The sequence below is a fragment of the Schistocerca americana genome, chromosome 8 (genome assembly GCF_021461395.2).
Source record: "Schistocerca americana isolate TAMUIC-IGC-003095 chromosome 8, iqSchAmer2.1, whole genome shotgun sequence".
Taxonomy (NCBI): domain Eukaryota; kingdom Metazoa; phylum Arthropoda; class Insecta; order Orthoptera; family Acrididae; genus Schistocerca; species Schistocerca americana.
In genome coordinates, this window is record NC_060126.1 from 185,696,735 (window position 1) to 185,723,835 (window position 27,101).

Here is a 27,101-nt window from a genome sequence, read left to right on the forward strand (position 1 = left end):
GGTGTTGTGCTTCGAAGAAAGAATTTTCAGCGTATCGAAAATTCAAAGAACGCAGCAGTCTTAGTGCATTATTCTGTAAAACGGTAGGGCGAGAATCTTGGGAGTTGTATACAAAAGCGATTTAAATGTTCGCCATATTGATTTAAGGTCGAGTATCGTGTTCCTGGGGAGGAAGCAACGAATAACGGCTGGACTTTCGAAAAATAAGTCTGACTAACTTTGATATTTTTATCTGCAACGTTTGCTGTTGACGTAAGGAATATCATTGTTATTGGAGTGCTGAAGGGCGTGACGTGCATTAAGTGGTAGAAGTTCCCAAGAGTAAAGATGGCCTGCGCAACTTTGAAGAGAACGCTGGATTTCGATCCAGTCCACAACCACGGAAGACCATCAAAACGTAGACGTTGTGCTCCAATGTGTGTATCACCTAATTCATCAACATCTAACCAGCCTGAACTTCATCCGTCTCCTTTTGGGGAGGTTTGCCCAAAACTCACTCCGGGTAAGGACGGCCTTGGCCTTGGTATAATAATTGAGGGTTATTAGAGAGATCATTAATTGTAGATGTAGACGTCTTATGAAAATTTTCTCGTATATTAGAGAAAATGGCTGCAAGCATTCGTGAGGAAATTCGGCGGCTTCATCGGCGAAAACAGCTTGGCTTCTATCCGGGTCATGAATGCTCAAATCAGGAATCATCATCAGATGGAGCGATGGAGTCCCCAGGTTCACCGTCTACCGCATCATTTGCAACGACATATTCCAGCAGCCGGGAGAAACCTTTATTTACGTTTAGAGAGGTTTGTGAATTTGTTCGTACCATTACTTCTGTCACATGACTATTGTGTATGTGCATATTTACCCAAAGTTTTTTTCGAAATAGAGTTCACACATTCCACAATGTGTTAGGCTTGCTGAACATATACAGAAGAATTGAACAGATACTTTTGGTATTAGAGTTTTGGAACAAAATATTGCAAGACATCTTCTGAACTCTTGTTGTTGGGAGGGGAAGGGCACTGATTTGTTTAGTTTGTGAGTATTAATTCAGGTAAAGTTACTGATCTTTTGCAAATTTTTCTCCTCGTTTTCCAGTAGATGTAGAAACCGTGTTTGCTATTCTATTGTATCTTTTTGTCTACTTTACAACACTCAAAAGGTTTTAATGGAAGTCAGTCCGACATAGAAATACATCTGATCAGCAAAGAAAATGCGCCCTTTATTTTCACGTTCAAAATAAAGCATATATCAAAATACAGGCATGTCTCCTATGTCAAATTATTGATCACTGAATGTAGTGCGTCAACAATCCTACCAATATTTTGATAACTCGTATTAATAAGTTGGTGTTTGGTCCACACCGTTTCTTTAAGAGTCTAGTGTTAGTCATCAGAGATCTCTTATGAAGTTCAACATGACAGGAAACAACGATGTCATATGAGAGAGCTTATAGCCTTTTCTAATCCAGAAAAGTTGGTATAGGCCTTACATGCTTCTACTGTTGGTAGGTGTATTTTGTTGCTGGTGTGTGCCAAACCCTTGATTTGCCTGATAATGTAACTGACAGTCGAACATGTTACACTCTCTATTTGCTCTAGGCCTATGTTGTGGAATCCTGAAAACTATATCAAGTAAGTACTCTTTGTACCTATTTGATGAATGAATTTCATACAAACAGTGCTATGTCAATCATTATTGCCTCTTTGGTTTGCCCGTTCCCCATCTTCAGCCTTAAAATGGATTTGGTTTTATGAATTTCAGCTGTTGGTAGCTCAGTTGGTAAAGCGCTTGCCCGCGAAAGGCAAAGGTCACGAGTTCAACTCTCGACAGGAAGTTTCAGTGCACATTTCGCTGCAGAGTGAAAATCTCATTCTAACTAGGCCTACTTAATATTTTGACACACAGTAATATAATTTTTTGCTTTCTAGAGCAGTACTAAGACCATTCCGTTTATGAGGCTAGTACTAGGTCTTATCACATATGTAACCGCATTGTCATGTGCCATGTTAATTGAAATTGTTTAATCTACAAAATGCCCAAATTTTAATTGTTTTTTTGTGTGTAAATTTTTGTACAATGTGTGGGTTTGTCTTAATTTCAGTTGGTGTTCGTATCAATCTTAAAGTGAAAAATGTGGTTGGTCGGGGTATGGTATGTTCTTACATATGATCTTGCTATATATGCTGCGATTGTGGTGACAGGTCCTGAGGCTACAGCTAAGTGTGTAGAGGAAAGTCGGCTAGATGATTCGGCATATTAAGAAACATTGTGGTATTACCCTACATGAAGACCTCTCAAGACTGAAAAGACAGAATGGGAGTTATTGAAATATTAAATCCTTTGCAGTACTGCAATATATATGAATTAAGCAACGCAAACAAAATTGGGTGCAGATTTGCTGTAGCTGAGAGTAACTAAGAGATTGCTTTTAATGATTGAATCAGTATGTTGAAGTGAATTCTTTTCTAATTGTGCTCATTTTTCCCTTTCATACTTCAGTCATGTTAACATGTGATAGTTAATTGCTCTCTGTGACAATACTGACATCTCACTTTCGAAAATCTACCTTTAGGCATTATCCACTTCAATGTTTCTCCTGTCAGTCACAATACTTTTTCATTACTTACAGGTATTTTTTATTGTTGTTATACTTCCTTTTGGCCATTATTAGTAATACAACATCAAATGTGAACAATAGCTGAAAGTTACAATATTATTGTTAAGAACTGCTTACAAAAAATCACGTGGAAGAAAACACGCGATTCCATCATTAAGGCAGGTATTCTCACTAGGCCTCTTTGTTGGGGAGGTCTTATTTTCCTGCGGTGGTGTGTTAGTTTCTTGTTCTATGGATCATTTGCACCATAAATTGTGATGATTTGGAATGAATCGTTTTACATTTGTGTCACAAGCTTGTAAATGTGGCTGTTTGCCGAACACACACACAATTTTTTTAACTATTCAGATGTGTGTGAGTAATTTGCACCCACCAACTTTTACACATGACAGTAATAGAAATCGTACAGGATAGACATTGTCTAGGAGAAACTTTTTCAGTTTGTTTTCAAATTTTGCTTTGCTGCCTGACATCTTATAGCGTATGGTAAGTGACCAAAACTTTTAATTGGAGCATTGTGCGCACCCTCTTGAGCTTAAGATAATTTTAATGTAGAGTAATAAACATCATTTTTCTCTGTAATTATAGGTTTGTTCAAGTAGCTGCCAGAGGTACAGGGGATGAACAAAATACAAACACTGTGCTATATAGTACATCTGCTCACAAGTTTGCACCAGTGCATATATGTAAATAATGTGATGCAGCTCGCAGAGAACAGCTGATTTGGAAAGTCTTGGAAGTTATCTTTCAGTGTTTCTTATGTGTTGTTCTGCAGCAGTTTAAGTAAACAGTTGGTGAAATGTGATATTACATTAAAAACAGGCGACTCATTGGTGCACGATTAGTGGGAGCATCTGTAGTGAAAACAGTTAGACTCTTTAGCATTTCACAAGCAAAAGACTCCACAATAATGACACAATATACAGAACATGGTAAAATGTCATTGGTGAAGAGTAATAGTAGGTGGAAAGCTGAAGTTAACTGACAGAGACCGGTGAGCATTAAAAAATATTGTGGCCACACAGCATAAAACTACCACAGCAAAAGTGACTGCAGAACTCAACACCCACTTGAGTAATACTATGTCGACAAAAACAGGACAGCAGGGTTTCACAGGATTAATGTTACTGAAAGGGCTGCAATTGTGAAACCATTAATAATGGAAACAAACTCAAAGTTGCCAAAGAAGTGATGCCATAACCGTCAAATCTGAACAGTTAAGACTGGAAGGACGTCATATGGCCAATGAATCGTTGTTTTCTACAAAGAGCTGGCTTTGTGTGGAAAACTTCAAAGGAAGCCTACAGTCTAGCGTGCCTTCTTCCTGCAGTCAAGTAAGGGGATATCCTGTTATGATTTGGGTGACTATACTGTGGTACGTATCTTGTTCTGTTCGTTACCCTCGCTGGCCGGATTACTATGAATGAATATTTTGACATCTCGACAACGAAGTGCTTATTGTGACTAGCATATTACTGCCAAACATTGCCATATTCAGAGATGATGATGTCCCCAGATACACAGCCGAAAAGGCCCAGGTGTGGTCTGTGGAGCAGCAGAATATTTGATAATATCTTCCCTGGCCAACACAATTGCCAGACCTTAACATCATTGAACCATTATGGGGAGTTTGAGAGCAGAGAGGGAGGAGCAGATGTCGATTTCTAAAATTGTTGAAGAAAATGGTGGATGTTTTGGTACAAGAATGGGAGGACACGCTGTTCAGAACTATTCACACATACTCTAAGAATCTATTCTCTATTGCAACTATTTCAAAGCCATTGATGGTCCATCTCCTTATTAATAGACAAATATTGTGCGTATGTCAGATGTTCATACCATTTTGCCCATCCTCGGTATTGTCAAGCACCAGAAAATGGGTGTTACTGCGGGTATACAGGAACAGTGACACAGGACCCCCCATGCTCAGTGTTTGCTTTGCTCAAATGCTCCTCATCGCACTTCTGCTTGGAATTATGCATGTACTTGAACAACACATGACACTGTGTGTAGTTCTGTGGCATTTTCTTAAGAGCAGGCATATGGAGTTACTGCATTTGAGCATTTACATTATACTATCCAGATCAGGAATGCAGTTTAAGAAAGTATCTCTTAGCATGAGGTACCTACTTCAGGTAGTTCAAAAATGGAACCCTACTATACAGTTGACTTATTGGACTGTGTGTGTGTGTGTGTGTGTGTGTGTGTGTTTTTTTTATTTTGCAGGGCCTAATGTTGGATGTTGTATTTAAAGCAGTATTCATTTTAGCAGCTTTGTGCTGCTACTTGTACAACTACTTCAGAACACTGCTCAAAGGTTAAACATGAGACAGCAGTAGCTTATATATTACATGTTGAAGCAGAAAACTTCTGTACCTCCATCATACAAGATGTGTGAATCTGACATTAATGTTTCCATGCTGTGGTATTTCATTGTTGTGAATGTTAATTAATTACTGAGTTACCTAATAATCCAAATTTCCGTCAATGTATAAATCTCGTGGAAAATACTGCCTACTAATTGTACTGGTATGGAGCACAGTAGCCTTAAAAGTTGTTGAATAATCTTGTCATGATCCATCACAAACTGGAAGTTCACACTTCATGGAGCACTATAGTAGGGACAACATAAGATGATCCTCGACAGCTCGCAGCACTGTTGACAGCTGTCATCTCCGAAGCACAAGCGGCTGCAAGTGAAAACAGTGGCTGTGTATAGAACTGTGACAACAGTGTGGTGTTGCCATAGAGGCACATACAAATTTTTTGTTATGTTATTAGTTGAGGTAAGTTCACAATGCTGCCAAGCCCAGCCTGCTGCAACTGTTGGGTCAAATTAACACCATCTAAGCTAGAACACATTTTTCAACTGTTATTGTTATCTTCCTTGTGTGTGACTATTCAGATACATACAGATAAACCTAAACTGATCACAGAACCTTGGTACCAATGTAGAAAAGTCACCAGTGCATCTTCAGATAGGCCTACTTGAGAGAAACCAGTAAGAATATGAGTGCAGATTACAATGGATTTCTGCTGGGAATGAACTATTACACAATTGTTAGAATTCATTACTTATTATGGGCATCAAATTAGAGGAATGTAGTTGAGATGTGGTAGTTATTTGATAAAACATTTGTTTTATTTCAAGAAATATTATTTGTGAAAGCATTTGCTTTGTTTCGATGGTACTTACTGAATTACAAGGTTTCACGTGAGTCGAACTATCAGAATTTACAAGCCTCAAGTTCTTGCGTAACAGCTAATTGTCCAGGGATATGGGATTAGTCATAGTAATACAATGACAATAAATCAAAACACACATACAAATAAATCAAGATATACATACACACAGAATAAATTATACATAGTTTAACAATATCATGAAAAGGATAGTTGCTACTCACCACATAGTGGAGATGCTGAGTTGCAGATAGGCTCAAAAGACAGTCAGAAAAAGAGCTTTTGGCCAACAAGGCCTTTGTTGGAGATAGGATATACTCACGCAAATGCAACTCACACTCGCACATGACCCTAGTCTCTGGCTGCTGAGGCCACACTGTGATCAGCTGCATAATGGGAGATGCAGCTGCTTGGTGGGGGTTGAGGAGGGGGCTGGGGCAGGGAGGGGGAAGGATAACAGGGTAGGAGTGGTGGGTGTGGGAGCATACAGGGGCGAGATGGAGGAAAGGGTACGGCAGCTAGGTGCAGTCGGGAGGTTAGATGGAGGTCAGGGGGGGTTAGGTAGGTTAACAGAAAAAAGGCTGAGAGTTCGTTGTTCAGATAGAAGACTATGTATTGCTGGATTAGGAACAGGGAAGGGACTAGAGTGCAAGGACAAAGACTAACAAAAGTTGAGGCTAGGAGGGTTGTGGGAATGTAGGATGTATTGCAAGCAGAGTTCCCATCAGTGTGGTTCAGAAGAGCTCGTTTTGGTAAGGGTGCAGACGGCACAGTCTGTGAAACAGTCATTGAAATGAAGAACATTGTGTGGGGTGGCATGCTCAGCAAAGTGTGGTCCAGCTGTTTCTGGCAACAGTTTGCCTGTGGCCATTCATGTTGACAGACAGCACGTAGATAACATGTCTTGTTTCACAGGTAGCCCTGCCTTTGATGGGATGGGTGATGCTTGTGACTGGGCTGGAATAGGTAGTGGAGAGAGGATGTATGGGGCAGATATTGCCTCTGTCTATTACAGGGATATGAGCCATGAGGCAAGGGGTTGGAAGCAGGAGTTATGAAGAGATGGACAAGGATATTGTGTAGGGTTGGTGGGTGGCGGAATATCACTGGTTGTGGGGGGGGGGGGGGGGGTTAAGCATGGGAAGGATAGTGATAGGACATTGTTTCAGGGCCTGGAAAGAGGTAGTCAGAACCCCTGGTTGAGAATGAGATTGTTGCTCCAGTCCTGGGTGGTACTGACTCACAAGGGGAATGCTCCTCTGTGTCTGGATAGTGGGACTTTGGGAGGTGTTGGGTGGCTGGAGAGAGTGAAAGGAAGGCATGGGAGATAAGTCTGCAAAGGCCTCCCCTGTATTTCTAGAGGGATTGCTTGTCACTACAGATGCAGTGACCACAAGTAGCTAGGCCGTATGGAAGGTATTTCTAGGTATGCAATGGGTGGCAGCTTTTGAAACGGAGATACTGCTGGTGTTTGGTAGGTTTGATTTGTAGGGAGGTACTAATGTAGCCATCTTTGAGGTGGAGGCCAACATCAAGGAAGGTGGCTTGTTGGATTGAGTAGGACCATGTGAAGTGAATGGGGAGAAGGTGTTGAGATTCTGGAGGAATGGGTATATAGGATGTCCTTAGTCTTGATTATGAAGATGTCATCTGTGAATCCGAACCAGGTGAGGGATTTGGGATTCTGAATGTTTAGGAAGGATTCCTCTAGATAACCCATGAATGGGGCGACATTGGACAGTGCCATGTGAGTGTCCTATGCTGTACTCTGATTTTGTTTGTTGGTAATCCCTTCAAAGGAGAAGTAATTGTGGATGAGGATATAGTTGGTCATGGCGATTAGGAAGGAGGTTGTAGGTTTGGAACTCATTGGGCGTTGGGAAAGGTAGGTTCAATAATTGTAAGCCCATGGGCATTAAGATGTTAGTATGAACGGAGGTGACATCAATAATCACAATCAGGGCACCGTGTGGTAAAGGAACAGGAACTGTGGAGAGTTGGTAGTAGAAATGGTTGGTATTATATAGCAACGTAGGTTGCGTAATAGGCTGATGGTGGTGATCCATGAGAGCAGAGATTCTCTCAGTGGGGCCACAGTTACCGGCCACAATGGGGCTTCCAGGGTGGTTGGATTTATCGACTTTAGGAAGCATGTAGAAGGTAGGAGGGAGGGAGCGGGTAGAGAGAGAGAGAGAGAGAGAGAGAGAGAGAGAGAGAGAGAAGTGGTCCTGGGATGGGTCTAAGGATTTGAGGGGAGATTGGAGATCGGAGATCCTGCTGCATTTCTGGATTTGTCATCGTGGCAGGGTTTGTAGGAGGATGAATCTGACAGCTGATGTAGTCTTTCCACCAGGTTTTAGATTAGATTATTAGATTAGATTTAGATTTACTTTCATTCCAATTGATCCGTAGTGAGGAGGTCCTCCAGGATGTGGAACATGTCAGAAAAACAACAAAACACGACAAATATTTACAACTAAAACAAGTAAGCTAATGTAGCATTCCACAGGTCCCAAGTGGAATGATCGACATTTTTTAATGAACACTAAGAGTCATTTTACAAATACTAATGCACTGAATTTAAAATAAAAGTTTTTTATTTATTTATATGGTAATAAACATGTAATACAACTACTGTAATACTTATTTACAATGAACACATTTTTGCACTGAAATGGTGCAGAAGTTAGATTATACTTACACACACACACAAATTTTCAATGAACACATTACTGCACTGAAATTGTGCAGAAGTTATGTTGTACTTATATACAAATCAGTTGGTTTTACTAAGAAATTCATCAATGGAATAGGAGGAGTTGACCACCAATAAATCCTTTAGGCTTCTCTTAAACTGAATTTCATTGGTTGTTAAGCTTTTTATGGCTTCTGGCAAGTTATTGAAAATGTGTGTTCATGAATAATGCACACCTTTTTGTACAGAAGTAAGTGACTTTAAATCCTTGTGAAGATTATTCTTATTTCTAGTATTGATACCATGAATTGAGCTGTTGGTTTGAAAAAGTGATATATTTTTAATGACAAATTTCATTAACGAATAAATATATTGGGAAGCAGTAGTTAGTATCCCTAGTTCCCTAAACAGGCTTCTGCAGGATGTTCTTGAGTTCACACCACATATAACTCGTACTGCACGTTTTTGTGCCCGGAAAACTTTAGCTTGGCTTGATGAATTACCCCAAAAAATAATCCCATATGACATTATGGAATGAAAGTAAGCACAGTATGCCAGCTTTTTCATTTTTATATCCCCTATGTCTGACAAAATTCGCATTGCAAACAGAGATTTGTTAAGACGCTTCAGCAGTTCTGTGGTGTGCTCCTCCCAGTTCAGTTTATTATCAAGCTGTAATCCCAAGAATTTAACACTGTCCACTTCTTCTATCTTCTTGTCATCATATGTTAGACATATACTCTTGGGACACCCCTTACAGGTTCTGAACTGCATGTAGTGTGTTTTTTCAAAGTTTAGTGACAAAGAATTGGCTAGGAACCAGTGATTAATGTCCACAAATATTTTATTGGCTGATCTTTCTAAGACTACACTTGATTTGCTATTTATTGCAATGTTTGTATCATTGGCAAACAAAACAAACTTGGCATCTGGTAATGTTACTGATGAAAGGTCATTGATATACACAAGAAAAGGTAACGGCCCCAAAATGGAACCTTGCGGGACCCCACATGTAATTAGTTCCCACTTGGATGATGCCTGATAGCTTGATACATGTCTCTTTCCTAATAACACCCTTTGTTTCCTGCCAGAGATATAAGATTTGAACCATTTTGCAGCATTTCCCGTCACACTATAATATTCTAGTTTACTTAAAAGGATATTGTGATTTACACAGTCAAATGCCTTTGACAGATCACAAAATATACCAGTTGCCTGCAATGTTTTGTCTAATGAATTAAGCACATTTTCACAGTAAGTGTAGATAGCCTTCTCAATATCAGAACCTTTTAGAAATCCAAACTGTGACTTTGACAGTATGTTATTTGAGATAAGATGGTTATAAAGACGACTGTACATTACTTTTTCTAAAATTTTTGAGAATGCTGGCAACAGGGAAATTGGACGGAAATTTGATGCTATTTCTTTATCTCCCTTCTTAAACAGTGGCTTAACTTCAGCATATTTCAGCCACTCAGGAAATATTCCACTGATAAACGATTGGTTACACAGATAGCTTAATATGTTACTTAGCTCAGAATCACATTCTTTAATTAACTTTGTTGATATTTCATCATACCCACTAGATGTTTTTGATTTTAAAGATTTTATGATGGACATTATTTCTGTTGGCGTAGTGAGGGTCAAATTCATATTATGGAAGTTACTTGAAATGTCTGGTCTAAGGTAATCCATAGCAGCATCTACCGAACCTGACAACCTCTTTTCGGTAACGGTTATAAAATGTTTGTTAAAAAGTTCTGCAACACTATACACATCTGTCACCAATGTATCATTTACTCTTAATGCTATTTGTTCCTCTTCATGTCTGGTTCTACCGGTCTCCTCCTTCACTATATCCCATATTGTCTTTATTTTGTTATCTGATATGACTATCTTTTCCTTGTAATATATTTGCTTTGACATCCGTGTTACAGTCTTTAATATTTTGCAGTATTTCTTATAATGTGCTATAGCATCAACATTGGAAATGTTTCGGATTGACAGATACAGTTTTCTTTTTGTTTTACAAGATGCCCCTATTCCTCGAGTAATCCATGGCTTCTTTGTAGACTTTGCTCTAACCTTGGTAAGTTTTGGGGGAAAGCAGTGTTAGAATAAGGTAAGCACTTTATTAGCAAAAGTGTTATATTTTTCATTCATGCCATGGGCACTGTAAATATCAGTCCAGTGAATGTCTCTGAGAAGTGTCCTAAAACAATCAATTTTTGGCTTACTGATTACCTTCTTGAGCTCAGATTTCACAGATTTTATATCCTGTTCGGTATTAACATTTAACAGAAGGAACTGCATGTCATGGTCTGAGAGGCCATTGACTATTGGTTTTGTAATATAATTTTGTTCATTGGACTTTTCTATAAAGATATTATTAATGGCTGTTTGTGAGCAAGTGGCTATCCTAGTGGGGAACTTTACAGTGGGAATTAAGTCGAATGATAGTGTTACTAACTCAAATAAGTTCTTATTGGGAGAGTCTTTGAGGAAATCTACATTGAAATCACCAGCAACCACTATTTCTTTGTTTTTGGTTGTTAAATGGGCCAGTACAGCTTCAAGGTGGGTTTACAAACAGATTAAAGTTACCTGCAGGTGCTCGATATACACTTAATATTATGAAGGATTTTTTGTGAAATTCTAATTCTGTTGCACATGCTTCCACATGCTGTTATAGGCAAAATTTATGAATGTCTATGTTCTTAAATTTGACAGTTCCTGATGAATGTGGCAACTCCTCCTTTCTCCATTTCTGATCTACAAAAGTGAGCTGCTAACCTAAACCCTGTAACACTTAAAAGTTCTATACCAGTGGTCACATGATGTTCAGAGAGGCAGATTATGTCAGCTGGGTTTGAAGACTCTAATTCATCTATGCAGATAGTTAATTCATTAATTTTATTTCTCAGTCCTAGAATATTTTCATGCAATAAAGATAGCTGACATTTCACATTGACTGAGTTAAAATTGGGTGGAGTTAAAATATCTGCTGACAGTTGAAAATTCTTAACCAATGGCTGTTTATGCTGATGTAATAAGCTGGAATTATGTTTTTTGATTTCTTTCTCAAACTGGAGGTTTGTCTCAGTTCTAATCTCTCTTAAAATTTGCTTTCTTTCTGTCCTCCCTACCCTAAAAAAGGGTCTTTTCTGAATCCTATAACCACTGGTATTTTACCACTCATGACAGTGCCGCCCCCCTTTAACTTTCCTGCTATTTCCCCAGCCAATTTACCCTTCCCCTTCCTGTTGAGGTGAAGGCCATGCCTAGTATAATCCCACCTACTGAGAGAATCAACATGAATCACACCAATGTGTGACCCCGCACCCGACATGAGCAGCCAGGTAGTCCTTGTAGTTCAAAACAGTGGTGGAGGTAAGATTGTAAGGTTGGGATCAGTTTTTAGGTGATGGATTGTGATTCTTTCTGCAAATGTGAGGTTAGTTTGCATGCTGAGGAATTTGGGGATTGATGGTGAGGCAATGTTTGAGGTTAAGCATGGGGTGATTTGGGGCAATGGGGGTGGATCACGGTTGGATGAAAGAGTGAAGTGAGTCAGGGGCAGGGTTCAACATTGAACTTTGGTCGAGTCTGAGTGGTAGGGTTGGTGGCAAAAGTGTGTTTACACTGTAGGGACCAGGAGAAAGTCTTTAACAAATCCTGCATGATTGAATATGGGAGTGTGGCAAAAGTTGAGGCCTTCGGAAAGGGCAGATAGTTCTGCAGGGCTAAGGCTTCTGGAGGAACGGTTTATGACTGTTTCAGGGCTGTGTACATTCTGGATTCTGAATGGTAGTGGGAGGAAGTTTTTCAGGGTGACGTGAATGTAGTAGTCTGCAAGGCAGGGTTTGTTGGGGGGGGGGGGGGGGGAGGTTTGGAGATTGTTGTGGAGGTAGTAGTAGTAGTAGTAGTAGTAGTAGTAGTAGTCGGAGGTGGAAGTAGGAATGAACAGGATTGAGGGTTTTTGAGGTGGCATTGTGCATGTTGCTCTAGTTTCGGAGGGCAAGGTTCAGTGTGTGATATGGGATCCAGGAATTTGAGGTTGCATAGCAGGAGAATTTTACAGATGAAGAGTGATTGATATGGTTTTGTAGGACTGTGTTGGTGAGGGTTAATGACTGGTGGGACCTGAAAAAATGATCATTCTGGGAGGAAGGGTGACAATGGGTTAATGACTGGTGGGACCTGAAAAGATGATCATTCTGGGAGGAAGGGTGACAATTGGAGATGGGTAATCTGATAGTAAGACCATTTGGGGAAATTCCATGGCCAAGCAACAATGCAGGCACAGTATGTGGGAATGGTTGTGGCTAAGGATAAGGAAACTTTTCTGTATTGAAGCAGATGGAAGGAACAAGGATCCATGGTGGAGGATCAAAACACACAAAAGTAATGTAAATAATGTAGAAATGCACAGAAAAATTTGCAAAATACATCCAAACATGTGGGAAAAATCATGGAAAGAATGAAACAGATGGAGTAGGGAGAAATAAGATGAAATCTAAGGGAGGAGAATGATAGTCAAAGGTGAAAACCAACTGAAATTGGTGTGAAGTTATAATGAGATCAAAGAAAAAAAAATAAATAGAAAGATTGCAACAAGGGTTGTTGGTGGATAAGTGGGAAGAAGGGGCAGCAGATGAGACTAGGTAGGTGAAGTCAGTATGTGTAAACTGGAATAGCAAGGAGGAGAAGTGGGGGCTAGTGGAGGGTTGATGGGATGATATACGTGTTCATGTGGCACAGAAAAGTACAGGAAATAACATGCGAGAGTTACGCAGGAAGAGTAACCATTCTGAAGGTATTAGATGAATAATGGTCTTGATCCATCCTAATTGCCATGACCAACTATATCCTCATCCACAATTAATTCTCCTTTGATGGCATTACCTACAAACAAATTCGGGGTACAGCTGTAGGACACTCCCATGGCATCGTCCAATGCCACCCTATTCATGGATCATTTGGAGGAATCCTTCCTAAACACCCAGAATCCCAAACCTCTCACCTGATTCAGATTCACTGGTGACATATTCATGATTGGGATTGAGGGTGAGGACACCCTATATACATATTCCTCCAGAGCCTCAACACCTTCTTCCCCATTCACTTCACCTGGTCCTACTCAATCCAACAAGCCACCTTCCTTGATGTTGACCTCCACCTCAAAGATGGCTACATCAGTACCTCCCTCCATATCAAACCTACAAACCACCAGCAATACGTCCACTTCAACAGCTGCCACCCATTCTGTGCCAAGAAATCCCTTCCTTACAGCGTAGCTACTTTTGGCAGTTGCATCTGTAGTGACAAGCGATCCCTCTCAAACTACAGTGAGGGTCTTACTGAGGCTTTAACAGACTGTAATTACCCTCCCAACCTTGTACAAAAACAAATCTCCCATGCCTTCTCTCCAGTCATCCATCACCTCCCAAAGTCCCAACATCCAGACACAGAGGAGTATTCCCCCTGTGACTTAGTACCACCCAGGACTGGAGCAACTGACTCACATTCCTCGCCAGGTTTTTGACTACATCTCACCTTGCCCTGAAAGGATGAATGTCCTACCCACTATTCTTCCCATCCCTCCCACAGTGGTATTCCACCGCCGACCGAACACACACTATCCTCATCCACCTCTACACAAGTCCTGCTTCCAACCCCTTTCCTTGTGGCTCGTATCCCTGTAATAGACATAAGGCAAGACTTGTCCCATACATCCTCCCTCCATCACCTACTCCAGTCTGATCATAAGGCAGGGCTACCTTTGAAACCAGTCATGTGATCTATAAGCTAAGCTACAACCACTGTGCTGTAGTCCACATGGGCATGGCAACTAAAAAGCTATTTGTCTGCATGAATGGCCACCGACAAACAGTGGCCAATAAACAGCTGGACCACGCCATTGCTGAGTGTGCAGCCCAACACAATTTTTTTTTTTTTATTTCAGTGACTGCTTCACAGCCTATGCCATTCAGATCCTTCCCATCAACACCAGCTTTTCTGAATTGCACATGTGGGAACACTCTCTGCAAAATATCCTACGTTCCTGTAACCCCCAGCCCTGGCCTCAACCTTCGTTAGTCTTTGTCTTCATACGCCAGTCCCTTCCCTGTTTCCATTATAGCACTACACAGTCCTCTATTCCAGCAATGCACCCTTGGTCTTTTTACCTCTCTCCGTTTCCGTTAACCCCACTCCCCTGCCCTCCATCTAACAGACTGCTCCTGGCTGCCCTACGCCCTCTGCACCTCATCTCTGTATGCTCCCACTTTACTGTCCTCCACCCCTACCCTGCTATCCCTCCTCCTTACGCCAGCACACGGTCACATCTCCCATCATGTGCAGCTGCTCATAGTGTGGCTTCAGCAGCCAGCAACTGTGTGTGTGTGTGTGTGTGTGTGTGTGTGTGTGTGTCTATATATATATCTGACAAATGTTGGCGGAAAGCTCTCTCTTTCAGTCTTTTTGTTGTGCCTTTCTGTGACTCGGAATCTCCTCTGTGCGGTTAGTAGCAATTATCCTTTTCATAATATTATTACATTCTATCCTGGATTTTCTATTGTTATATATAAGTTTGTTTCAATACATTACAATTAAACAGTGAGTTATGAAGTGTAAACATGACTACTGCAACAGCTTCGGAAACGAAACTCCAGAACAATAAACATGGGACACAGAGAGATTACCTTGACTAAAACTGAGACAGGTACTCACACGTGCAAATGTTGCAGTTTGAGAGCAACAGAAAAAATTTCCGGCAAGCTTCTGGCTACTTGTGAGTTGCTGCTCAAATAGCTAACAGCCACACTCAGAATAACCAAAATTTGGAGCTCTGTGCATGTGTATGAGCCCAGTGACAGCTGCTTGAATGAACCTTCTGTATATCATAAACCAGTATCTGTAAATTGCAATAGTTGAAGTCTCAAAATACAATTCATTACTGAAATAGTGAAGTCTGATGCCAGGTGAATTCAGTGAGGTAACATTTGGTATCATTGAATATTGAGTTTGGTTACTCCAAAAGGTATAACGGGATTGAAAGTGCCAATTTCAATACTTATGAAACAAATTAAAAAATATTTCCTATTTTGCATATCGATTCTTTCCACAATTTTTCATTAATAAAGTGTTGTTATTTAAGAAGAGCTTGGAATAGAATAATTACAGAATTATTGTTCAAGCTTTGGCACTTTACAGTCTAGTGATGCTCAACCGAAGTGACACAAGAAGCCACAAAATATACCATTGTATATGAGAAACACATTTGTATGTTACTATATTTCCTCCCCTTTCCATCTTCTCTTCTTCGCGTGACATTGTCTTTGAGCGCTCTCTTTCCTTTTTGCAGTGTGTGTGGAGTTGAGAGGTAATTGGCTACAGCGAAAAGCCAGTATAATAAAAATATTAAAGGATGTTGTTTTTTGTTACGATATGAATAGACCTTAGATTCAGTTATGAAAGTTTGTACAGCTATGGTTTTGAAACAGCTTTAAAATACCACATTAGAAATATTAATTACCCACTTAAAACTTTAACATACACTAACTATATGTAGGTGTCTAGTCAGGCAAACACTGAGCTAAAAATCTTTGTCTTTATTCATCCAAGGATCATCTCACAATGGTGCAGGGTTTGTCAAGGTAATACAGTGCAAATTAATAGACCAGAATACACCACACACAGCATACATATATTTATGAGGATAGAACAGGTCGTGTTATGTTGCTCTCGTGAAGATGGAAAAAAAAGGTAGTCTTGAGTAATGAAGCACCTTGTGTCTAGAAAAAGAAAATATGTGAGGGGAAACCTTTGAATTAAGTGGCAATTACTGTTCATTTTGTGAACGTATATAGCAATAAATTGGGGATGCGTTGCCTAAAGTGCTAATAATTCCAGTTTCACGTCTTGGCTGTAACTCGCATCACTATGTTAATGTTCTGTCAATTATTTGTTTTCATAAACTAGTCTGTCCTTGATTCACCAGTTGAGCTATTCGGAATTAGCCTTGCCTATTAATATTACTACCAGTTTGAAATCTATTACATTGTCAGCAATTTGCAATTCTTTCTACAGAATTCTTTGTTGTTGTTGCTAAGTGTGATTCTGATTTAGCCAGTTTCTGCTATTATCTTAACACAACTGCACATATGCAAAAAGAACATGTAGAGATTCTTAATTTTTCAACTATCTTAAAGTGAAGTGTGTGAACTTTGAGATTTAATGTGCCAAAGTCATTAGGTATTTCTCATAAAAAAACCTCTAGTGGTAACATTTGTAGCTATAAAAAAGTCTGTATTATATTTTTTTTTTAAATGGGCTAGAGTGTAATATTGTAACCCCTTTGAAATTTTGGCTGCGGTGACACTTATTTGCAGTGTAGCCAGAGGTCTGGATTAGATTGAAAAGTTATAATTCTGTTGAGAGTTGGCAAAGCTAACAAAAGTGAATGCCAAATATAGATTTGCAAACAGATTGACCAATAGTGTAGCATAATGTTTACATTCATGTCACATTTATACACCCTTTTCCTCTTAAAAAATTAAAATTGGAAAACAAATGTTCTTTAATGGCTCATCTTTGTAGGTGAGTGGTCAGTGTGGCAGACTGCCATTTGAGTGACCTGGGTTCAATTCCCGATACTGCCAGAGGTTTTTCCTCAGCCGCATGGTGCCAATTGTGGAGCTGTTTTGAGTGATAGGGGATCACGTCTGATCGTAATGTGGGTTCAGTACATGCAGTTGTGGCGGTTTGCAGTTGTGTTGAGTTTGCATTACACCTCGTCAGACCAGAAATGCAAATTGATAATTCTCGGGAAGCATGTTGTCAAACCACTCACAGTTTTTCATCCTTCAATCCGGGTCATCCTTGTTCATAGCGTGCAATGGTCTTGGAATGTATACTTTCACTTTGCAGCCTTCAGAATTCGTCGTATGCTTGATCAGCTTACCCCACTTTTACCTGCATGCTGCTTCACTGGTTTTTGAAGTGACCTAGTAAAATGTTGCAACACAGCAGTGCTGGGGGCTGGACTTTCTTTGGCCAGACCTCCCCTGAACATCCTGAACAGGACCATTGGGTGCAAATTTATCATGAACATGATAAGTTGTTGCACATGTTGCTGGCTGAGTTCCGTATATATTACGCCATTGCTGTTGTACCTTGATCATGCTTTTGTACTTACAGTACCACTTCAGTATGGCCTTTCATTGCTGAAATGACAATCTTGCTTCATTCATTACTGAACTGTCATCTGTTGGAAAACGTATGTGAAGATCTGTTGAGAAAACAATAGACTATGTTACCACACAAAATTGGCAACAATATGTCATTTTGCTCCAAAAATAGTAACTGTCAAAGAGTGTCTACATTTTTCTGGACTCCTCTGTACACTAATATAAATGGCTAATGCCTCACCTAACCCATGCAAAAAATGCTATTTTTTCTAAATGTTTGGCCGTCTGGAGCTCCTACATCTGTCACTTTTATTTTTGGCTAAACCCCGCGTATAACATATTTGGATGAAGTCAGTAATGTCAGTAGTAGTGGCTCCAGGTCATGAAAATTGGCAATGGATAGAAATGCGGTGTGCCGACTGTGTGCCACTCAATACCACTTCCAGTGACGGTACTGGCAGAGGATGACATGGTGGTCAGTCAGTACTGATGGGCCTGTCAGGTCCTCTGGGCAGAGTTTAGAGCTATGTTATAGAACATGCCTTAAATTATTTTGGCACATGTTATGAATAAATATTACCATAAACCTTGAAAAATGCAGATAGCAGTAGGCCACTTCTGGGATTCGACCGGGTGTGCAGGTCCTGTGGGTTAATGATAGCTGGTGTGCCAGTCAGCCTGGATGTGGTTTTTGGGCTGTTTCCCTCTTTTTCCATCTTGGGGGGGGGGGGAGACAAGAAATGATGGGAAGGGAATTAGGCCACCCCTTAAATTAACCATACCAAATCGATGCAAAATAGTAACTGTGCCAACCCTATGTATTTTTGGGATGAAGACACCAGAAAAGGTAGGAAAAAACTAGGAAAAGCCACTACATAAATGGTACCAAAAGTTATGTTGCTATGTGAAAGGATGCAATAGTGAGAAGCATCTTCTATATCTGTCGCACCTCTACACACTGTCACTTCCAGTAATGAATGTCAGATTTTTGGTTCCAACAATAAATCATGCCCTTTTCATTTTTAATAGTCTAGTTTCTAATAGCATTTTCAAGTGAAAAAATAACTTTGAAATTACTCTGATTTTTGAAGCTGATGGTGCATAAAATATAATGGAAAATGTGTGTAGAAAGTTACAAGTTTACAGAAAATTGTGAAAGCAGTGTAAGCTTTTTAAATACATACCGTGATTATCTTTAATAATAAGAGTAACTTATAAGTAAAATACATGGCATGGTAGTTCTTTTGGACTTAGAGCCCTCTGTCAGAAGATAAACACAGTCTTTGTTTTCTGTAGTTGTTATTTCATATTGCACATTATGAATACACAGAACTTCAGATATTGGGGATAAACATGTGAATATGAAATGCTGAAAGCATGGTCAGTTTGATTGTATGTTGACTGCGCTGAATAAATTATGCGTGATGTTTAAGATTTTGAGTTAATTGCAACAGCTGTACCTGAAGTTCATTGACACAGACAATTTTGAATTTCTCTCATTGATCCAATAAGTTTGTAAAATTTAGGCTCTGTTAGTGTTTAGGGATCTTTAGTAGTAAACAACAGTATTGTGTGCAGTAATGTAGAAATGAGAAGTTTTGAAGCTAAAGGTAATGAATAAATGTAAAGCAAAGTCACAAACTATGAGGAAATGTAGTGACTTCATGTTGTAGCTGCGTAATGCAGTATGGCAGAGGAATGTGTTAGTCCCAGAATGAAGATTTCTCTTTGCAGCAGCTATTGCAAATGTGTTTAATACAAAGTGTATTGCATAAATAGCAAATAATTGTAGGTAACCCTTTGTTTGCTGCTAACCGCCTCTTAATGCTATTAGTCCTTGTGTGACTCATTGATGCATACAGTAACTTTGTTTGTCAGTGGTAGAGGTCTTTGTCGTCTAAGAATCATGTTCGCCATCTTATGATAACAGTTCAGTTATCTGTAATCATCAACCTATTGGTCCTTTTTTCAATTCTAGTTCCAAAGTTGGTTGGACTAGCATTGTCATCAAAAGTTTGCTTTGACATTTTGTGCAGTTCAGCCTTGTTTTGGTATTTCATTCATGCCTGGTACAGTTAAACTGTACACTCAGAAAACACAACTATGAAACTACAGTCATGGATGATAAACGTAATGCCTCCAATCAGTGCTGCTTGCTACAATTTTAGGAACATTTGTCAATATGGATAGTGGAGTGCCAAAGTGGACTGACGAACTCTTTTGTTAACATGCTTAGTTAAATTTCAGTAAATTTTGATTAGCACTTTGTGTTTTGAATACTTGCAACTTCGATTAGTGCCCAATTCATCAGTTTTCATCATTGTGCACCAATCCGATAGTTGCATATGAAACATGTACATAATTCCTAATTCTGCATATGCATGGCATTCGTTTTGATGAGTTGACAGTGGTAAACAGGAAGAAAGTGAACTGTAGTGGGCTGATGAAATATTTAATACAGTACCATGTCATTGTTAATCCTACACTTTTATAAATTGCTGTTGTTCATGTGGAGAGCAAGACCCTTGTGGTATTGGAAGGACTGCCACTGTTATAGAAGTAGTAATCAAAATAAGGTAAATGTAAGATAAAATGGTTGCTGTTGCTTCAGAATTCTGGTATCCTGAATTTCCAGATCACTGTTTAATACTAACCAGGCCCAGGGTTACACAGAATCATCTTAGTGATCTAAACCCAAAATTTGTGTCCACATGTGCTTTAAGAGCAAGCAGATTCATTGAAATTACGTGCACTAGCAGTTTTATAAGCAATAAAAGGCTTTATATGTGGCTTATTTTTTGTTTTGGGAATTTATTCACATAATTCTTCTAGTGACAGTCTGTCAATTGCTGGTTAAAATTTGAGTATTACTAACACTAAGAATAGATTATTGGTGTAAAATTAGCATTACTGTATTAAAATTATAATAAAATGTACAAATTTTGTCAATGTCAGTGATACTCGTTATATATTTCAACACTTTCCAGGTTGGTTTGATTTGTGAACGCATGCTGAAGGAGCGAGAGAGCCAAATTCGTGAGGAGTACGATCGTGTTTTAAACATAAAGCTATCAGAGCAGTATGATGCCTTTGTGAAATTTACTTATGATCAGATTCAGAAACGTTTTGAGGCTGCTGCTGTACCAAGTTGTAAGTGTAGATATTTGTGATTTCTTAAATTCAATGTTAGTCTTGTACTATACAAAATTTCAATGATGATCTAATGTTTAATATCTCATGATTGAAAGTCTCTATCTCCACAGAATGGAAATAGCAACTGAAATTTTTGTTGATGTTCTTTGAACCAGTTACTTTTAATTGAAAGATGTCTGATGTGCAAAGTGTTTAATAACACAGAAAAATATCTATGTTTGATTTGAGACAGTATACTCGTCAGCTACTAAAATGGGAAATTTTGAAATATGCTGACATGATTTTCAGAGCAGTAACACATTAAAGTGAAAACAAAGCAGATGCCTGTGGGCTAGCACATATTGGAGAATCTCTTTCCATTTCGAGAGTTCAGGAGTAGTTGTGTTTGGAGAGATTTTCCAGATGATCTTAGTGTTATTAAAACAAGTGCTGTAACACTTGCTGTTATATAAAATGGACATAATTAAATGTTAGATAAACTAGTGGTCACCATTTCCTTGAAGATTTTTTTTACTGTCAGTGATAGGATTAGAATATCTACAGCTGAAAAGTTACATAGAACAGATTTTACCACATGACAGTAACGTGGAAAAGATACATATATTGACAGTCGATTGGATGTCAGCATCTTGCTGGGTTTGAAGATTTAAGGCGGTATTTCATAACATACGGATGTCATTAGATTGTGCATAATGTGGATGTTGGTCAACTAACAAGAAAACATATCGAACTTGATCTCACATTTTAAGGAGGAAAAAAAAAGCACTCTTGTGAGATATCAGACCCAGCAGTCGATCCTGCAAAAATATGGGCCATAATTATAACTTTCTGAAACTTACAGCTTTCAAATTTTTGCATTTACCAGTTGTTGCATTCACTCTGCCACACTGCAGCCACATTATGCCGGAGTGCAAAGTACTATACAGTGAAGTGAGAAAAGTTTGTTAATTACTGTTTCGACACTCGCAGAATGATTTGTTCACTGTGTGAAAATGCATGGTTTCTAAACTGTAACTGTTGCCAGAGAACACTTGCAGTTCACTAATGCCGGATAAATGCATTTGGCAAATGCACTGTTTTTCCAAATGTTTGGACATGACTAAACTGTAGATCTAAAATAATTAAACTCATTAATAATTCTTCAGTTGCTTAGGCTTTTTCACTTTGATTTTGAAGCATATACATAGCTGTAGAATTTCAGTACAAGAATATTACCGAAATAATATTGAACATATATGTGCATGAGGTTGACATATTTCATAGTCTTATTACTTACTATTTCCCATATAGAATAATGTGTTATTGGACAGAATTTAAAAACACATTGGGCTGATGTTTCCGTATCAATATTGTACAAATAAATTTAAAAGCTGTAGTTTCAGATGGTCAGAATGGCAGACTGTCAGAATTATGGTCCATATTTTCACACAGGGTTGACTGGTGGAGCCAATAACTTTTTTTCTGTGCTAAAATTGCTATTGGGTGTTAGTATTTAGGTTGCAACTGTTATTTTGTAATTTAGAAGTAGGAAATAGACTAGTGTATAATATCATAGTTTGGCAATGGAAAGAATGCTCCCACGGAAATTGAAGTGAAGAGAGCTGAAGCAAATTTAGTTATTGTTTGAGTGCCTCAGTACTCCACTAGCCATGATCAATTAAGGGGGTGGGGGTGGGAGATGTAGCATGTGCCTTTGCCCTCATATATACATCAGAAGAATTGGCTCACTGTATGAGGGTGGGAGCTTTTTTCCACCACCTATCCTCCAAATTGATAGCAAATTGCCAGATCTGAAAATCACATTTGTTGCCAGAAAGAATTCAGACCAAATGCAGAAGTACGCTGTGCTGTTTGTGCGTGACAATCTCGTAATTTGATATTTTTAACTGGCTGTTTCTCTATTATTTTCTGTAATATTTCTTCTCTTTGCCACATTATTAAAAAATCAGATTTCATTCTGAACACCAGAATTTTCTGCTAGTCACCTGTTTGTAAACATTTGCTTTAAATTGTGATAATGCATAGTGTCAGGCACTGACTTTGATTCATAGCAGTTTTTATGCACTTTTCTTTGCATATGTTCATTGCAGAGAAGCTTCAGAATGTGCGTGATGGATGAATATTGTCTTGTATATATAATGTGTGTTTGATATTTTACTAACAAATAGAACTGACCATGCGAGTTTTGTACCAAAAAATATGCAGGTTGGTGAGACCAAAAAGTTGTAAAATCTGTATAACCTGTATAGTTTGCATGCATATAAACACAGACGAGACTTGTTGGGAATATTTTCCAATTAGATGCTTTATGGTGGTTTCTAGTATAGAGTGTTTCAGAATGAATATACAGGTTTTAAAGATTTGTAGCATTTATTATGTTCAACTTACAGCTATAAAATAATACATCAAATGAAAGAGCAGCTCGAACACTTTTTTTACAAGTATTTATTTGGCTTATGACATTACAAATGAACAGCGAATAACAATTATGTTTTTTACAAGTGTAAAATGTGAACACGATTTGTCACACAGTCATTAAGAGTTCTTCCCAAACCTGGAACAGTGTGTCTGGAGTAATTGTTGCAACAACGCTGTTTCTAAAGTAGGGTAGATCCACTGGTAGTGGAGGCACATACACATTGTCTTTCATGTACATCAAAGCTAAAAATTGCATGGCATGAGGTCATGTGTAAACGTGGAGGTCATGGAAAACAAGCTGTCATGTGGCCCCTTGCGACTAATTCAGTGGTCCGGTACGTCGTCGTTTACCCAGTCGCTTACAGAGTTATGCCAGTAAGGCAGTGCACCATCTTGCTGCCAATAAAGTTATGCGGTACAGCTTCTTCCAATTGAGGAAACAGCCATAGTTCTAACGCTCAAGATATAAACACCCGTTACAGCTGCTTCACTGAAAAACAATGGCCCATTAACTTTCCACTGGGATATGGCAGATAAAACATTCAATTTAGGGGAGTCTTGTTGCTACCGTACCATTACATGGCAAGTAAACCATAGTCTGTCAGATTTAGCTCTTGTAATAACTGCAAATGAAATGGATGTAGTTTTAAGCATGTCCTTAAAAGTCTTCACACACACATCACTGGAACTGCTAATTCACGAATAGACTTCCGAAGTAATTTCTTGAGGCTACACGTGAAAGACCCTCACTTGTTCAACACGTTCTTCAGTCATTCTTGGTTGTTCCATACTCTTCACTCTGAGCACGGGTACACAGACAAATCTGTTTGAGTTGCTGTTTCATTTGATGTATTATTTATAATCAGAAGCTGAATTCAGTAAATGTTTTAAAGCATTAAAACCCATACAGTCATTTTGAAACCCTCCGTATATTAAGGATCTGCAAGTTATTACTATGAAGGTAAATAAAACATCCTTTGCAAGAGAGCTACAGAGGTGCAAAATAGTAGAAAACTTTCCAATCACGTTATTCATGTTTTTCAATATTAAGTACTTTCTTAAAATTTAACTTTGTATATTTTATAAATGTGCAGTAATTATTTTCAATTATTTTCAACTATGTCATTTCATGTTTGTTTGTAATGTAGTATTATAAAATTAGAACATAGTATATACCTATTTATTTTGTGATTTCAGATTTGTCTTAAACAACTGTTGCTGCCATGAATGATGCAGCAGCTCAAATTCTTTCAGAACCACGTTTTCCTTGTAGTCTTAAATGCTGTGCCTAATAATTATATAAATTGCTGAGTAAAAATGCAATGAACAGACTTCATAAGAAGACGAAATTGGTAGAAAGGAAATCTGTGCATAGCAGTGGGGAATTATGTATGTTGCTAGGCATTTCCCTTTATGTTGACTGCATATTGTCAATAATAAATATTTTGTACATGTCCCGGTTGCCACAGTTAACTTGAACCCTAGTTGTGCCATGTAATGAGCAACTGTTTAGAGTTGTTTTGCAGTATAACTGAGATCTTAAAGTGAAAGGCAGTTGAAAATAATAAGTTCACTTAAAGTACTAGAAGTAAAGATATTTCTATGGAGGCATGCTGAATGTTAGCGATAAAGTCGCTTTGCTGAGAATTGTGGAAACCTGATTGGTGACAAATGAAGTCGATGCAGTAATAGTGAACTGGCTTGAATGTGTAGAAGAAATTCATTGTCACATCATGCACATATTAATATATCAGCTTATATTCCCAGAAGGCTCTGTTACGGAAAGGATAATTGCACTTCTGTGTAGTGTGGAAAGGAGTGGCATGACATGCAGAGGAGGAATTGATGACACCGAACTGTAGGACTGTGCACTTCATATCGTACTGTGGAACAGCTGTAAAGTGGAAAATTTGTCTTCAAAATTAGTTAATCCTTGTTTATTGTTGTATTGTATAACAAACATTTTGAGAATATTAAAGTGTGACTGTCACCTCATTCACTAAATGCTGTTTCATTGATATTGTGCTTAAATTGATAATTTAGTTAATGTAGATTGTAATGCTGAGTGTAACATATTAGGCGTACATAGGAATATTGTCAATCAGTGACTGATTCTGCAGCCAGTGAAAGGTAAGTATACCTGTGTGTGTGTGTGTGTGTGTGTGTGTGTGTGTGTGTGTGTGTGTGTGTGTGTGTTTGTTTTTGCACATAGTGCTTTAGGAACAATGAGATGTGAACATGAAAACACCTTCTGTCATTGTGCACAATTTAAAAAAGTGGAATACCATGCATGAATAAGGTGAACTACTGTTTTTGTTGCTCTATTCCTGATGTTAAATCTGTTAAGCTTCACATCTGTCCAGATTTATGGTGTTTGTGTGTAAAAGAAGATAAAAAATGATTACAAGTGATCCTTTTTACTACAAAAGAACTGAATTTCATGTAATTTATCCAGTATTTTTTATGTTTGAATTGGGAAATGTCAACTGGTTTGTGTTATTACTAACATCAGATCACGATTTAAGTTTTATAATACACTGTACTTGTGACTTGACAGGTCCAAAAGAAAAGTGTGCCCATTGTGATTATCTTCTTTTGTGTATAGTCCCTGATGTTGACATTGATATTGAACAATATAATGTGGGCTGTATTTGAGTGTATTCCATATCACAACATTTGGTGTAATTTATAAGTATATATAACATATTGTTGGTTTTAAGTTGTGGGTTTGAAACCACATTACTACTGTCCCTACATCTGTTCCTCCAGAGTAGGTTTTACTTGTCTACAAATTAAGTATTTGTGCATATTTGTAAGTATTCATAACAGTTGCCTGATTTGTGAGATGTCTTGTAAATTGTAAGCTTTTGTAATTTATAGGCAAGCCCTGTTTTAGTGAAAGTTGTAGTTTTCGTGGCATCAATGTTGTTTGTATTATTGTTAATTTTGCGACTGCTATAGGAAATGTAGATATGTTTTGTATAATTATTCTATGTTACTTTGTTTTCATTGTGGTGCATATAAAAATAACAAAAATGCACAATCATTTGGTCTGAAAGCAAGTGGAAATGAACTGCTGCGTATCAAATGTAAAATAAAGACACTGAAATGGCATAGTTGTTTTTCATTTTAATCTATAACTGTCTAGTTTTAAACCTCATACATTATATTTTGAATCATTGTTCTTTCAATTTGGGCCTTGTTGAGGTTGTGTGTGAGGACAGCAAAAGCTGATGCAAGTGATTCATCCAAGCAGTGTTAGCAAGAATGTTAAGCTTTAAATCTTTGAACCCTCTGATCATAGTAAACCATTTCTTATAATGGTCATACATTGAATTCTCCCATATTAGAATTATCAGTACATACCTTCGCCCACATCATATCTCCGTATGGCTCTCTCTCACTCACTTTGAATGGGATTGGTCAGCAGTCTGTCACAGGTTTAGGTTAAATGTTCTAAAATTTTTAAATAGTGCATAATTTTTGGTAGTACATTCATTCATTCGTTCGTTCATTCATTCATTCTGGTTAAGCTTTTAACATTTTGCTACCGACTTGGATATTTAAAACTGTGGGTGACATCAATTTTCTTTCAGTTTAATTCTATGCAGTTTGAGAGGTTTTGTTAAATATTGTACCAAATGGAATGCATTTTAAAGTCATGTTCTCAATAGTTAGACTATCTTTCTCAGTACAAGAACTATGTGCTGAATGATATAGTGGAACGGGGGTAAAACTGGAGTCATGACATTAGAATTAACCACCCTTAATTAATGTTGTTCTTTTAACATGTTTACCGATGTGTGGCCACCAGTTGCTACAGCATAGCCTCAAACTGTGTACC

General features: G+C 38.4%; 1 protein-coding gene across 1 annotated transcript; it reads left to right on the plus strand.

The window, feature by feature from the left end:
- LOC124545081 (akirin) lies at window positions 1-26,371 on the plus strand. The gene is made up of 4 exons (XM_047123889.1): window positions 1-502; window positions 601-800; window positions 20,674-20,836; window positions 24,455-26,371. The coding sequence occupies exons 1-4, from the start codon at window positions 328-330 to the stop codon at window positions 24,463-24,465; spliced, it is 549 nt and encodes a 182-aa protein (XP_046979845.1). The 5' UTR covers window positions 1-327; the 3' UTR covers window positions 24,466-26,371.
- Window positions 26,372-27,101: the final 730 nt, after the last annotated feature.